The following is a 14,704-nucleotide window of genomic DNA, read 5'->3' as shown; positions in this document are numbered from 1 at the left end:
GACACATGCAAAAATGTCAGACTCCTTCCAGCATCCCAGAGACGTTGGCATTTAAATTAATGTAAAAATGACTCGTTTTCTCTCTGGTTTTTTTTTTAATAATTATTATCATTCTGTTTTAAAAAATATAAATAGGTGCAGGAGACCCAGGTGTCCTGCACGGTCCCCTTGGAGAGAGAGAGAGAGAGTGCCATCTCGGGATGGGAGCTGCTTTTTCATGTGTCCTGTGGGTAGGAAAGCAACCAGGGAAATGCAAAAGGTTAGAGATCCCCCTGCTTGCAGTTTTACAACACCGGGGGAAAGAAGAGAAAATGGCTGAAGAGACAAGCCTCAGATTCTAGGAGGCAAGCTGTTCTGATGCAGTGCTAGAATTGCAAAGGGGAGGGCTACCTTTGATGAGATTCCCCTTGCCTATTGCTTTTAGAAAACTAAAAGGGAAGGCTTGATTTACTTACAATTGTGAGGGATCAAGGTGTGGGACATATACTGTCGATTTCATTAGATGCCTCCCCGACTTTCCCTGCGTTAATTCCAGCCCTGCTCTGATCAGGACTGTAAACACAGCGCCTCGACGCCATTAGTAATCCGACTGGCTGCAGGTTTGGAACCAACAGAAGGAAACCTCGCCTACCTCACAGGGTTGGTGTGAGAATAAATTAGGATATTGCCTTGAGCTCCTTGGAGGCAGAGAGAGGTCCGAGAGAGAAGCAGACATGCTTCATGCAATGTATGACTTAACTTTCCAAGTTTATTGTCACACAGTATAAGTTTGACCACAAACTTATACAGGAAACGTAGGAATACTGGCTTGTGAGTTGGACCCTTGGTCCATCTAGCTCAGTATTGTCTTCACAGACTGGCAGCAGCTCTCCAAGGTTTCAGGCAGGAGTCTCTCCCAGCCCTGCTTGGAGAGTCCAGGAAGTGAACCTTCTTCTGCGTGCAAAGCAGATGATTTACCCTTGAAGTACAGCCCATCTTTCGCTTTTTCAAAGAGCTTAGCTGGCTTTTTGAAAAAGAAAGGATTAGACAAATCCATGGAACATAGCACTATCCATATCTAATAGATATTGATAGTGCTGTGTTCCATGGATTTGTCTAATCCTAATAATAGTCATGATTGCTTTAAAAAAAAAAGGAACTTCTATATACAGGAGCAGTATACCTCCAGTGCAGCGGGAACTGACTTGCCTAGCAAGCATGAGGTTGCTGGTTTGAATCCCCGCTGGTACCTATATTGGGCAGCAGCGATGTAAGAAAGATGCTGAAAGGCATCATCTCAACCTTCGGGGGAGGAGGCAATGGCAAACCCCTCCTGTATTCTACCAAAGACCACCACAGGGCTCTGTGGGTGCCAGGAGTTGGCACCGACTCGACAGCACGCTTTACCTTTATACCTCCAGTTACCAGGTGCTGGGAGGAAACAGCAGGCATGCCGATTGCAGACATCCACTTGTGAGTTTTCCAAGGGCATCTGACATGCCAGGGTAGGAGCCAGGTGACTACAGGTGACCATTTACCAAAGTGGTCACTTGCCAGAAGGTGGCTTAGAAGGTCGGACTGCCCGGGACCGCCAGGATTATCCTGTCAAGTGGGGCAGAGAAATCTCCCCACACTTCAGGGAAGAAGCATCTGGTGAGTGGTAAGATCCTCCCAGTCACTCGGCAGTGATCCACAAAATAGTGACACTCAACATTGGAAGGTGCCTTCCACTGAATCAGGCCAGCTGTCCGCCGAGCGCAGTATTGCCTGCACTGGCTGGCAGCAGGGGATTTCCCAGACACGACGGAAGATGCCAGCGGTGAAGCTGGGACCTTCTGCACGAAAGGTAAGTGTGCCTTGGAGCTATGACCCCACATTTCACGCTCTAGATCTATTCATTCTTGCTGGAGAGATGGTCTGTATCCAGCCAGAAGGTTGGCTCTGAGGGATGTTGATCTGATCCAACAGGGTAGTACTTCGGTTTTTCGGGAACTGGCCACCCATCGCCTGCATCAGATCTGATTCTCACCGTTCCAGACCCCGGCTTCTAGCCATTTTCTCTTCCATTTCCTGTGCACATCCTAAAGACAAAAACAGGGGCCAGGGGGAGAAATGATGCCAGCTCCAGCTCCCAGGAGCTGGAAACTGACAAGGAGAGGGGCAGAGCGGAAAGCAAGAGGCCCAGCCTTGCGCTCTACCCCCTCATATGGTCTCCATCCTCGCCGGTTTTAACCCGGCCTGGGAGACTCTGGTTAATTTCCGTCTCCCTGCATTCTTCTACATTGGCCTTGGTTCAAAGGAAGTGACTTATCCGAAGGAGCAATAGCGGCTTCTTGTTAAACTCCGCCGGGAGAAGCCGAAATCTCCCTGCTTGTCCCCACTCCTGCCAAAATGCCCTGACCCATTTCATGCTCCCCTTTCCTCACTTCCTGCAACCTTCCCCAGGCACCCCTCAAAACCCCACAATGTATCACAGCAGCGGAAGAAAGAGGGAGGGGAAAAAAAAAAACCCAATCGCTTTAAAAAAATAAGTCTCGTCCACCCTGTAGATTAAATAAATTGCATTGCCTGGAGATAAAAATCTAGGCCTTCCCACACCCAAAATAATACTCTTTTTTAATTATTTAACTTAACCCGCATCCCTCCTATGGCCCCTCCCCATTCCCCCCCCCCAGAAGGCACACAGATACTTCAGTCCAGATAGTCAGTAAAAAAAGGCTAGATTCATATTTTGCTTTTGCTTAGGCTTCTTAAAAAAAAAACCAAAACCCTTCCCCCCTCTTTTGTTCTTTAATATACACAAGGTGGAATTTTTCTTTAATATATTTTTTCCTTATATAACAATGACAAAAGTAACAAGAAGAAACTGATTCTGTTAATATAACGGTTCCATAAAATCTCTCTCTCTCTCTCTGTGTTATCGCGTGTGCTCTCCTCTCTCTAGTGGGTGGTTCTCTGTGCCACTCTTCCATTGGTCCTTGAGCGGGTCCGTGGGCTTCTCTTGTGTAATCTGCGTTTGTAGGTGGAGGCTGTGGGAGGGGAGGGAGAAGAAACGACACCTTGTTACCCAAGGATGGAGGCTACAGAGGCCCTGCTTGTCCTGAGCTGGCTGGACCGAGCTTCTCTCTCTCTTGTGCTCTCTGGAAAAACACTGCAGAGGCTGTAGCATGTTGTTTCTCTGGCTGTCCGTGCCGAGCGTGCCATGGCGCCAACTTGCTTGCCCTTGCACAATTGGGCCTTCTCTCACCTCTGGCTCTCGGAGACCCAGTGAACCAGGGGGGCGTTTTTCAGTGCACTAGCCAGCCCTGTCCTATCTCTCCTCCCGCCCTTCCTTCCGAAAAAGCCCTGAAAACATCAACAAAAATGAGGGATAGGATGCCAGAGACAATCCTGTCCAGCAGTCACTGCTGATAAGACATAGGAACATAGGAAGCTGCCATATACTGAGTCAGACCCTCAGTCCATCTAGCTTAGTATTGTCTACACAGACTGGCAGCGGCTTCTCCAAGGTTGCAGGCAGGAATCTCTCTCAGCCCTATCTTCGAGATGCTTCCAGGGAGGGAACTGGGAACCTAGATGCTCTCCCCAGAGTGGCTCTATCCCCTAGAGGAAATATCTTCCAGTGCTCACACATGTAGTCTCCCATTCATTTGGGACCAGGGTGGACCCTGCTTAGCTAAGGGGACAAGTCATGCTTGCTACCACAAGACCAGCATTTTCCCAGTTGGCCCCTGCCATCCAGACACAACTGGGAGAGGTTCAAGCCCAAGAAACCTTATAAGAGTGAAGCTTTAACTAAGAGCATTTCCACATAATCAAGTTCCCCCAGTGTGCAATCGAGATTCAAATGCTTTATATATATAATCTCTTGATATAGGTTGATTCATGAGAATACATACAGGTTTGAATCTCAATTGCATTCTGAAAGAGCTCAATCATCAGATGGGATATTTAAGCCACTGAAGGCAACCATTGATTGAAACACCTTTGGCTATAAAGATTACTGTTTACTGCATTTATACGGAGTCAGTTTGTGGCTTTTGGTTGATCTGTAATATTATGTATGAAATGTGTACAGAAGGGAACAATTTGTTGGGCAATTTGTTTTTGCAGGATTTTAAAACAATGTGCAGCTTTATAAACATTTATATTCATTTTTTCTGTTGGGGTATGTGTGTGTCTGTGTGCAAACACAGCCACACAGATCTACTGGTTGTTTTTACATAAATATTGTATGAGGTCATCCACACAATCAAAAACTGTGTTCTGCCCAGGTTTTGGAGTTGTGCGAGTGTTCCAAATTTTCAGTTGTGTGGAAGCAAGGGTAACAATTCCTCCTACCTGGCTTCCACACAATCACTTCTGCCCAGGTTTTCCTCCTTCCTTGCTTCTACACAACCAAAAATTGGGAGCACACACAGATCCCAAACCCTGGTAGAACAAAGTGTTTGATTGTGTGAATGACTTCTATGTGTCCGATAGATTTTGGCTTCTTACTTTGACTTCTGTCTTGGTGTCTTCTTTTCCTGTTTTAATTTACCCTGCATTAGTTTCTCCTATATCGTTTTAAAAGCTAATAAAGTATCTGGTTTTTACATTGAAGACAAGCTTAGAAAACATGATTGTCTTGCAGTCTGTTATCAACAGGTCAGTGAGCCTCATCAGCACATAAGAGCAAACTAAGCAGTATATGGCATCTTAGTAGGCATGTGCAATCATTTGCAAGGATGTGAGCTAAAGATGAGATGCATCTAACCCCTGCACAAGGGTTTAGCTTGTAGAGATTTGGGGAAGGGAGATAAGAACATAAGAAAAGTCCTGCTGGATCAGGTCTAGGGCCCATCTAGTCCAGCATCCTGCTTCACACAGTCTCCCACCAGATGCCTCTGGGAAGTTCACAGGCAAGAGATGAGGGCATGCCCTCTCTCCGCTGTTGCTCCCCTGCAACTGGTATTCAGAGGCATCTTGCCTCAGAGGCTGGAGATGACCTTTAGCCCTCCAACTAGTAGCCCTTGATAGACCTCTCCTCCATGAAGTTATCCAAACCCCTCTTAAAGCCATCCAGGCTGTTGGCTGTCACCACATCTTGTGGCAGAGAATCCCATAGGCTGATTAAACATGAGCCCTCCACTCAGGCAACTCACACGAACAAGATAGTTACAAGGCATCTCCCAAACTCAAAACAACAGGAAGAGTGGGTTCACCAGAGTCCATTAAACAGGGCCTGCCCCTGGTCAGTCGGGACAGTGGGAGTGTAGGTACGTACGATCTATGCAGGCTATCCGTGGCTCTTCCCAGTGCCCATTAGGCTGACACCGAACAATGGGCACGTGGCGCTGGATGAAGCCTTGGTCACACTGGTAGCGCACCATCGCGTTGATCTCGTAGCGCTCCTTCTTCTTGCCAAAGTGCCTGGCATTCTCCACTACAGGTGGGTCTCCGCAGGCAACTGGGACAGACAAAGGAAGCCTTTGAGTTACCTTCAAGGCTGCTGCTTGGCTAGTGAGGAGAAGAGGTGCACCTAGGTAATTTTGGAGCCTGGTCCTAAAGGCCTTTGGAGGCCGCCCCTCCACTGCGAATTAAGCATCCTCATGCTCAGTCGGGTGCCCACACCACTCAGGACAGACTGGAAAGAATTTGGGGGATCCCAGGGCCTGTGGAAGCCCTGGACTTTGGACCAGAAGTCCAGGGGTAAGAGCGCCTATGGTGTGGAGTGTCTGAGTTGATCTACTGGCTCATGTAGCATTGTTCCCAGTGGCTGCCCACTGCCCAGGGAAGCACTCAACTGAGAATCTTTGGCTCAGTCTTAGATTCAGGTCATGCATTATTTTATTTAATTAATTTATTTTTACATTTTACATCCCGCTCTTCCTCCAAGGAGCCCAGAGCAGTGGACTACATACTTAACTTTCCCCTCACAACAACCCTGTGAAGTAGGTTAGGCTGAGAGAGAAGTGACTGGCCCAGAGTCACCCAGCTAGTCTCATGGCTGAATGGGAACTCGGGTCTTCCAGGTCCTAGACCAGCACTCTAACCACTACACCACGCTGGCTCTCTCTCTCTCTCTCTCAAATTTGAGCCTTTGTTCAGTTCTCACCTCTTCCGTGAACTTACTATGTGACCTTAGAGAAGCCACGCACTCACTCTTTTTCTGCCCCCGCATCCCCCCAGCATTCGTGGGGATAATCACACTAGCCTACCTTACAGCAGCAGCACTGCAAGGATCATAAGGAGGTGAATATTTGAAAGCACTTTTAAAATGCAAATGATCATCAATCAGTGCACCTGAATATGATGGATATTTATATACTGCTTTTCAACCAAAGATCCCAAAGTGGTTTACATCTCAATCAATCAATCAATCAATCAAATGGCTCCCTGCTCCCAAAGGGCTCACAACCTAAAACATCTGGTTGGGGCTCATTAATGTATATTTTCAAGGAGTAGGGCCGTGATCTTTATTGTATGGCCCGGGGGACAGTGGCAGCCCCCATCAACCCTACGTGCAGCTTTCTGACTAATTGTTTATTGGGCCTGTGTGGAGCTTTGGCCAGGGCTGAATACCCCGGATAGCCCCTCAGCACCATGTGGAGAAGACCGCGGCCATCTAGTTTGCTTAGTGTCTGAGGGCTCCTTTAAGGGCAAGGGAGCCCTCTTGAGCCCCGGCGCCATCTTGGAAGGTGTGCACAGAGAGCTGGGAAGTATCACCCTTTTCTCTGGGGCTAGCCATCCTACCCTGTCAGGAGGGCGGTGACACTTTCCTCCTAGAGCTCTTCAGAGAGGATTCCCTCTCCCTTAAGGGCCCTCCCAGCACTGAGGAAAGCAAAGTCCAGTGTGGAGGTCAGCACAGTCGGAAATGGCTCTTGCATGGAAGGTGGGGTTGTTGTTTTTGCCGAAGTGGCCCCTGATTAAAAAAAAAATAGCAAAGACCACTGGATTGGGGTAAATACTGGAAGGCAAAGAAGCTCAGGAAGGCAACCCCTCCTCAGTTGCTTCAGAGTGAACAGAGGATCAGTGTATTCAACTCTTCTATTTTGTGGCCCCTTTTCTCACAACACAGGGTTGTTGAATGCCCAAAGGCATCCTGGGAGACATTGTGCTGCTCACACGGTTTGGGGAAGGTGGCTAGAGGCCCTCCGGATGTCAGCTCTCCTCCTGCGGGAAGCCACGGAGCCTCACCTGTTCCTTTCTTGCACGTGAAAGGGAGGTGATAGTTGCAGGGGACGTCGTTCCATTCGCCGTTCTCATGCCAGATCATGACGACGCAATCTTCTCCTTTGGCAAAGAAATTGTCAGGCTGGTTGGGCCGCCAGTTCTCATATTGCTGTGGAAGGAGAGAGGTTGTCCGTTGTGTCAGAGAGAAGGAAAGAGCGGCATTTTTCCTCTGCGCAAAATTAGGCCAGATTTAGGACTGCAGCTCCCAGGTCTTATTTTAATAGGCCACAGCAATGCGAAGCCCCCCAAATCAGCCTGGTATTACAGCACCGGAAGGTTAATCCACTCCCACCAATCAAAATTGCCCCCATCTACTGTGTCTTGCATGGAAAAACATACAGTACCAAAACAGTGACTCTGGGTCCACTTAAAATCGGGAAACTGGTGCTGGGGGGAAAGATTCACCCCTCCCCCCAGTTCCATGACCCTGTTCTGATTTACCTTCTCCGAGAATGTTTTAATTTAAAAGAAGCAGAGAACTCCCACCATTTTGTCTAGGTTGAGCCTTACATAACATAAGACTATAAGCACAGCCCTGCTGGATCAGGCCCAAGGCCTATCTAGTCCAGCATCCTGTTTCTCACAGTGGCCCACCAGATGCCTCTGGGGAGCCCACAGGCAAGAACTGAGGGTATGACCCCTCTCCTACTGTTACTGCCCTGCAACTGATATTTAGAGGCATCCTGCCTCTGAGGCTGGAGTTGGCCTATAGCTCTCAGAGGGTATCCATTGATAGACCTGCCCTTCATGAATTTATCTAAACCCCTCTTAAAGCCATCCAGGCTGCTGGCAGTCACCACATCCTGTGGCTTAATTTCTTGAAATGCTTTAATGCACACCACTGTGTACCACTTGCCGTTAGGGAAGGTGATATGGTGCCAGGATTTACGGTGTGGGGAGCCGAGCAGGGGGATTTACAGCATGGTGGGAAGAGTGGGAAAGAAGTTGGAAGGTCTTCTCTAGCTTGGATTTTGAGGTGGGCTCTTAAGAACACCCAAACCTCTTCTCCAAACCTGAGCTTGGAGAATTTCACTGGCATCTCTAGCAGTCTACCCTCTAACAGAAAATCCCAGATATTGTTGACTACAACTCCCAGCATCCTCAGCCAAAGCCCACTGCAGCTAGGGATTTTGGGAGCTGTAGTCATCAACATCTGGGATCCCCTCTTACAGGGAACACTGATCTCTAGTTCATTTATTGATTCTCTTCTTGTCCCCTGGGCAAGCTTGGAAAACCACAGGAAAGAAAATCCTGGGAGAATCATGGGAGAGAAAATCCAGAAAATACATCTCCTTCTAAAGAATCTCTTATCTTGAACTGACTTGACGCAGCCTACAAGTATTATTTACAACTCATGTTCCTCTAGAACATAACTCACAAGGGAGTGCCCATCAGACCAGCGGAAGTCATCTTCAACAGCCCGGTCACTGAGGCCGATCCATTGATAGTCCTGTGCATTGCCTGGAAAGGAAAGGAAAGGAAAGGAAAGGAAGAGATTCAAATAAATACTGTAGGTGGCTGGTTGTCATAGAAAAAAGTAGTTTTCAGGATCAGTGTTTCCTGTAATAGGATTCCCAGATGTTGTTGACTACAACTCCCAGCATCCCTCACTGCAATGCCTTTGGCTGTGGATTATGGGAATTGCAGTCAACAACATCTGGGAATCCCTGTTAGAGGGAACATTGTCCAATGGGGAGGGTTTTCCCCCCCTCAGGTGATTTTAGGTGAGAATTTGTCTTCCTATAAAAGCGATTGAACAAGGACAAACGAAGCCATAAACAAAGAGAGCCTGAAAGGCAAACTTAGTGAGATTATAGAGCGATGCGATCAGTGTGCTCATTTGATTATTGATCTATAGTACGTTGTTTAGGGTTGGTTAAGGGGTTGGTGTTATTTAGTGCCGTAGTTTAAGCTGCTTAGTATTTTCAATCTTTTATCATCCTAATGCTTCGGCGTTATATCTCTTGGTACACCTGGAGCCCGTTCTCACGACTGGAGAATGGGCTCAGACGAGGAGAGAGGAGGACCTGCAAAAAGCGTACCTACCCCGCAGATGATTGCTTCCATGTTGCTGGCTGGCCATATTGGATCAATTGCCGATTTCTACCAGTAGCAGGGAGGTTGCGGGGCCAGGAGGGCCCCGTTGCTCCGCATTGCATTATGGGAAGCGTCCCAACACCAGCCGGGAAGCTACTTGTTTGTAGGTGCTGTGTGAAGCTGCATGGCACCAACACACAAGCATTTAACCTACTTTTTGGGTGCCCTTGCACCCCAAACCCGGGCTAAGCGGCAGGCTCACTATGCGTGTTTGCCGCCACAGGGCGCTGTGTGGCTCCTGGTGGTACACATGCACACCCAAACCTGGGCTCGGCTTCCTTAGCCCAGTTTTCAATGCATGTGTGAATAGCTTCCTAGTATAACTTTTTATACGCTGCCGAATGTTAACTGTGTGTAAATCTGTTGTACTTTATGTGGGTCAAAGACTGAAGTACATCCTATCAGCATGACCAGAGTGCTCATCTCTAAATGTTGCAATTTGCATGAGGTTCATGGCGCTAGGGGAAGACGAAGGTGTCCTTGATGGCCAACCACTTGTATACCACACAATGAGGTGATTCTCACGAGCAGCAGAAACTGGGATAAGGGAGCCCAGTCCGGTTTCTACTTCTCGTGTACAGCAAAGGGATTCCTTCGGGTTCTAGCAGCAAGCCCGCCTAAATATGCTCCCTCTTAAACGAGGTTAATGGAGCGAGCCCTCCGTTAACCCCATTTTTGGGGTCGTGTGTCTGCCGCGATCAAGCCCGCTCTCCCCGCAGAACCTCTTTCGGCTCTACACACGATTGTGTGTAGAGCCTTTCAAAATGATGATGTCAGGCTTCACCCTTAAATAGGGTTGTGCCAGAGTTGTCACTGAGTGAATTTCACCCAAAGCAAAATTCAAGATGAAGGTGTAAGCTCTTGTGGAGGGGATGTAGCTCTTTAATAACCAAATTGCACTTGGGAGAGTTTCAGGTCACCTCCCGCTCCTACAGTCCTTTCAAGCAGCCACACTCACTGTTGACAAACTCTTGTTCTTCGGGCGTGATGATACTGCTCAGGTGAGACTGGTGTTCTCGGCAAAGGTTCTCCGCATCTGCCCAGGTGTGTTTCTCTTCAAAATGCTTGTAGCAGTTGCCCTGGAATTTGGTCCAACCCACTTCACATTCTGCCAGGTCTGAAAATATATAATATGAATACAAGTCGAAGTACATATTTTGAAGTACACAGAGAGGGCATTCGCAGAATCAAGAACTGTGTTCTACCTGGGTTTGGGAACTGTGTGTGCTCCCCATTTCGGTTGTGTGGAAGCAAGGCAAGAGGAGAACCTGGGTAGCTTTTCCTCCTGCCTTGCTCCCACACAATCACTTCTACCCAGGTTTCCCTCCAACCTTGCTTCCACACAACCAAAAGTTGGGAGCACACACAGCTCCCAAACCCAGGTGGAACACAGTTTTTGATTGTGTGAATGACCTCTATTTCTTTGTTTTTGTGAAGTTTATTTTTGTTGAAGAGCGGTATATAAATCATCATCATCATCATCTCTGAGTCTGCAGTCTTAACCTTGTGTGTGATTTCTTAGACTTGTAACTTAAGATAACCAGTCAAACAATCCAACAAATAGCTATTTATTTTAAACAAAAAATTATGTAAAGATAAGCATAAATTTTGAAATAAATTCCTGTCAACAACCCATAACCTCAAAGTCACAACAGCAATACAGTACTTGTTATTTTGACATCTTTAGGGCACGGCTTTGTAACCTCTCCTCTATATCAACCTAATCTTCACAGTCTTAACTGACCTATTCCTTTCCTGCCCCTTTTCTTCCTTTCAACTTCTCCTCAGAATACCCCACCGGTCAGGGGCGTAGCAAGGTTGGAGTGGGCCTGGAGACGCTTTTTTAAAATGGGCCCCTCACTGCTGATTAACAAAGGAGACTTTCAACCATGCAATGCGATCCGATGTATGTTTTCTAATAAGTCCTAACAAATTCAGTACAGTTTGCTTCCAGGTATGTGTGTAGAGAATTGCAGCCACAGGCAGCAAATCTAACCACATTTAGTGGGAAGTACATTTCACTGGAACCTAAAGGACTTCGTAATTTTTTGTCATGAAACAAGCCACTTATAGGAATTTCTTTGATTTTTTTTAATTTAAAAAAATATTAAAAACCAACAATTTGTCCAATCCACTTCAATTTAAATATACATATTCCTCCCACATCTCTCTGCTCAAAACCAAAGCCCTATGCCCAGTCAATCCAGGTGATTTAAAGGCTGGGGCTGAAATGGGGTTGTTGTTTTTTATGAAGGCAAAGGGCAGATTCTTCCATCCTTTTTAAAAAATGTTCACATGTAGTCTCCCATTAAAATGCAAACCAGGGCAGACCTTGCTTAACAAAGGTGCTTGCTACCATAAGACCAGTTCTCTTCCCATATCTGGGACAGATATACATTCCTTCATAAACAAATAAAACCAATCATCGTTTTGCATGAACTTGATATCTGCAGAGATGTATTTAATCATCAATAAATAGTCATTTTGCTTTGTTATACATTTAAATATATTTTATAGTGTGTTGGAGAACCCCAATGATCACTGGAGTCACAGTGGGGTCACAGTTTTGACAGTGGGGGGGTCACTGGATGGAGCTGATCAGAAGTAGGGTCAGGAGAGACAAAAGGAAGGACATCTTCACAAAACTCGCAGCACATAAATCTTGTAAATACATTGCCACAAAAGGGTTAGATTGCTAAACGGGCAAAAAAGCATTATTTGAAATGGTGGTTTTCTTATATTTAGCATGGGACAGGACAACCGTTCCTATATTCAGCCCAGCATAAGCCATATACACACATTACATTTGACACTCATACAATGAGTGGGCATTGTACACAGGTACAGATCTGTACACAGGTTCAGTCGTTCACACAATATCATCAATCATCATCATCATCATCATCATCATCAACAACAACTTTATTTGTTAACTGCCCCATAACAAATTGTTCTCTGGAAGGCTCACAACACATTAAAACATCCAATAAAACACATAAAACACATCAAATCACAATACAACAAACAAACAAACAAACAAACAAACAAACAAAACAAAACAATTTTAAAACTTCTTTAAAAAAATAATCAATTTTTAAAAGCTTGAGTGAACAGAAAGGTCTTCACTTGGCATCTAAAAGAACAAAGTGATGGTGCCAGGTGAACCTCTCCTGGGGAGGCTATTCCATAAACAGGGTACAACCACCGGAAAGGCCCTCTCCCTAACAGCCACCCACCTCACCTCGTTTGGCAGGGCATCCACAGGAGGGCCTCTGAAGAAGATCTTAAGGTTGGGGTTGGGACATATGGGTCAAGGCGTTCTCTCAGGTAACCCAGTCCCAGGCCATTTAGGGCTTCAAAGGTTAAAACCAGCACCTTGAACTGGGTCTGGAGATGGACTGGGAGCCAGTGTAGCTGACAAAGCACTGCCGTAATATGACCAAACCCTCTAGTCCCAGTTAATAATCTTTCAGCCCTATTTTGTATCAACTGCAGTTTCTGGATCACGCGACAAGCCACCAGAGTGTGGATAACTGTGGCCAAGCTATCTCTATCTAGATATGATCGAGATATCCAGTTGGCGTATCAGCCAAAGCTGTTAAAAGGTTCTCTGAGCCACAGAAGCCAACAATGCTGGATCGATGAGCACCTCCAGAATGCCAACCTGGTCCTTTGGGGGCATGCAACCTCATCTAGAACAGGCTGAAAATTATTCGCCCAGGCAGAGGAACCACCAACCAACAGTAATTCTGTCTTGTCTGGATTGAGTCTCAGCTTATTCACCCTCATGCAGTCCATTACTGCATCCAAGCACCCATTCAGGAGGACAGTCACCGCCTCACCTGCATCTGATGGAAAAAAGATACAACTGAGTGTCATCCGCATACTGATGACACCTCAGGCCAAATTTCTGGATGACTTCTCCCAGCAGTTTCATGTAGACATTAAACAGCATAGGAAAAAGAATGGAACCCTGCAGAACCCATAGCACAACTGCCAAGGGGTTGAGCAGTAGCCACCCACCACCACCTTTTGGAAATGGGCCACATGGTAGGAGTGGAACCATTTCCAAGCAGTCCCTCCCACACCCAACTCTGCCAGCCTATCCAAAAGGATACCATGGTCAAAGGTATTGAAAGTCACTGAGAATTCCAAGAGAAATAACAGGATTTCACGCCCCCTGTATCCCTCTCTATGTAGGTCATCCAACAGAGCAACCAAAGCAGTTTCTGTTCCAAAGCCAAGCCTGAAACCTGATCGAAATGGATCTAGATAACCCGTTTACTCCAAGAGTGTCTGGAGCTGGTCAGCCACTGCATGCTCAAGCATCTTGCCCAGGAAGGGAATATTTGCCACAGGCCTATAGTTATTTACATCCTCTGGGTCTAAACTACATATCTTTAGGAGTGGTCAAATAATACCTTTCTTCAACAAAACTGGGACCACTCCCTCTCTCAATGAGGCATTTAGAACCTGCTGGACCCAGCTTAAAATTCCCTCCCTACTAGATTTAATAAGCCATGAAGGGCAAGGACCAACCATTCACATGCTCAGCCGAATTCAGCTGGACACCTTGTCCACATCCTTGGGCACCAATAATTGAAACTCTTCCAGCAAAACTGGACAAGGTGGTACTCTGGACACCTCTCACAATGACACTTCATTAGCTGTAGAGTCCAACTCCTGGCGAATGCAAGCAACTTTACCCTCAAAGAGCTGTGGAGATGCATCAGAGCATGCTGCAGAGGGTTCGAAAACACCATGCCTGGGGCCAGATTTCAAGAGGCTCCGCACCATACAGAAAAGACTCATTGAATGACATTGAATGAGGATGCAGTGGTGGACGGGGGAAAACAACAACATTTCTTCTGTTCCATCACTGCCAGAGAATAGGCTTGATAATGAGTTCTAACCTGAGTTTGCTCACACTCACCACGAGTTTTCTCCAACTTCCAGCCATCTCCCAGTTTGATTCATTGCCCTTAGCTCAGATAGAGCAAGTCGCTGCATGGGCTCTGCTTTGAGGGAGAGGGCACTTGGAAGCGATCGTGTCAACCACCCGAGCTGTCTCTCCATTCCAGAGAGCAACTAAAGCTTTGACAAAAGCACTTGCCAAACAAGCTGGGAAATCCCCCAGAGTCCTCAGGAATCCATTGAAGTCCAGAGATGTGCATGGAACAAATTTTTCAATTTGTTTCAAATCCGAATCGAATTCCAAAAATTCATTTTGAATTAAATTAGAATCTGGTCTGAAAATTCAATTCAAATAAAATTCAAATCAATTTGACCCTGTTTTGGCACTTTTTTTTAACCAATCGGGGGCCTGGGTGGTTTTTAAAAGGTGCCTAACAGCTGTCAAATCAAATTCAAATCAAATATAAAAAATTCGATTATAACTGAATTGATTCGAATT

At 46.4% G+C, this 14,704-nt stretch overlaps 1 protein-coding gene across 2 annotated transcripts in view; it reads right to left on the bottom strand.

Annotated features, from left to right (window-relative positions):
• Positions 1–2,784: 2,784 nt before the first annotated feature.
• Positions 2,785–14,704, bottom strand: part of ACAN (aggrecan) — a 71,385-nt gene continuing 59,465 nt past the window's right edge. For both annotated transcript variants that reach the window (XM_053273164.1, XM_053273163.1), the window contains 5 exons: positions 10,250–10,408; positions 8,573–8,655; positions 7,159–7,303; positions 5,246–5,428; positions 2,785–3,008 (listed from right to left, as the gene is read on the bottom strand). In XM_053273164.1, the coding sequence (XP_053129139.1) occupies positions 2,920–3,008; positions 5,246–5,428; positions 7,159–7,303; positions 8,573–8,655; positions 10,250–10,408 (659 nt within the window). In that variant the 3' untranslated portion in view covers positions 2,785–2,919. The remainder of the gene's footprint in view (positions 3,009–5,245; positions 5,429–7,158; positions 7,304–8,572; positions 8,656–10,249; positions 10,409–14,704) is intronic.

This window comes from Hemicordylus capensis, chromosome 10 (assembly GCF_027244095.1).
Source record: "Hemicordylus capensis ecotype Gifberg chromosome 10, rHemCap1.1.pri, whole genome shotgun sequence".
Classification (NCBI taxonomy): domain Eukaryota; kingdom Metazoa; phylum Chordata; class Lepidosauria; order Squamata; family Cordylidae; genus Hemicordylus; species Hemicordylus capensis.
This window is presented reverse-complemented; position numbering and strand designations above follow the sequence as displayed.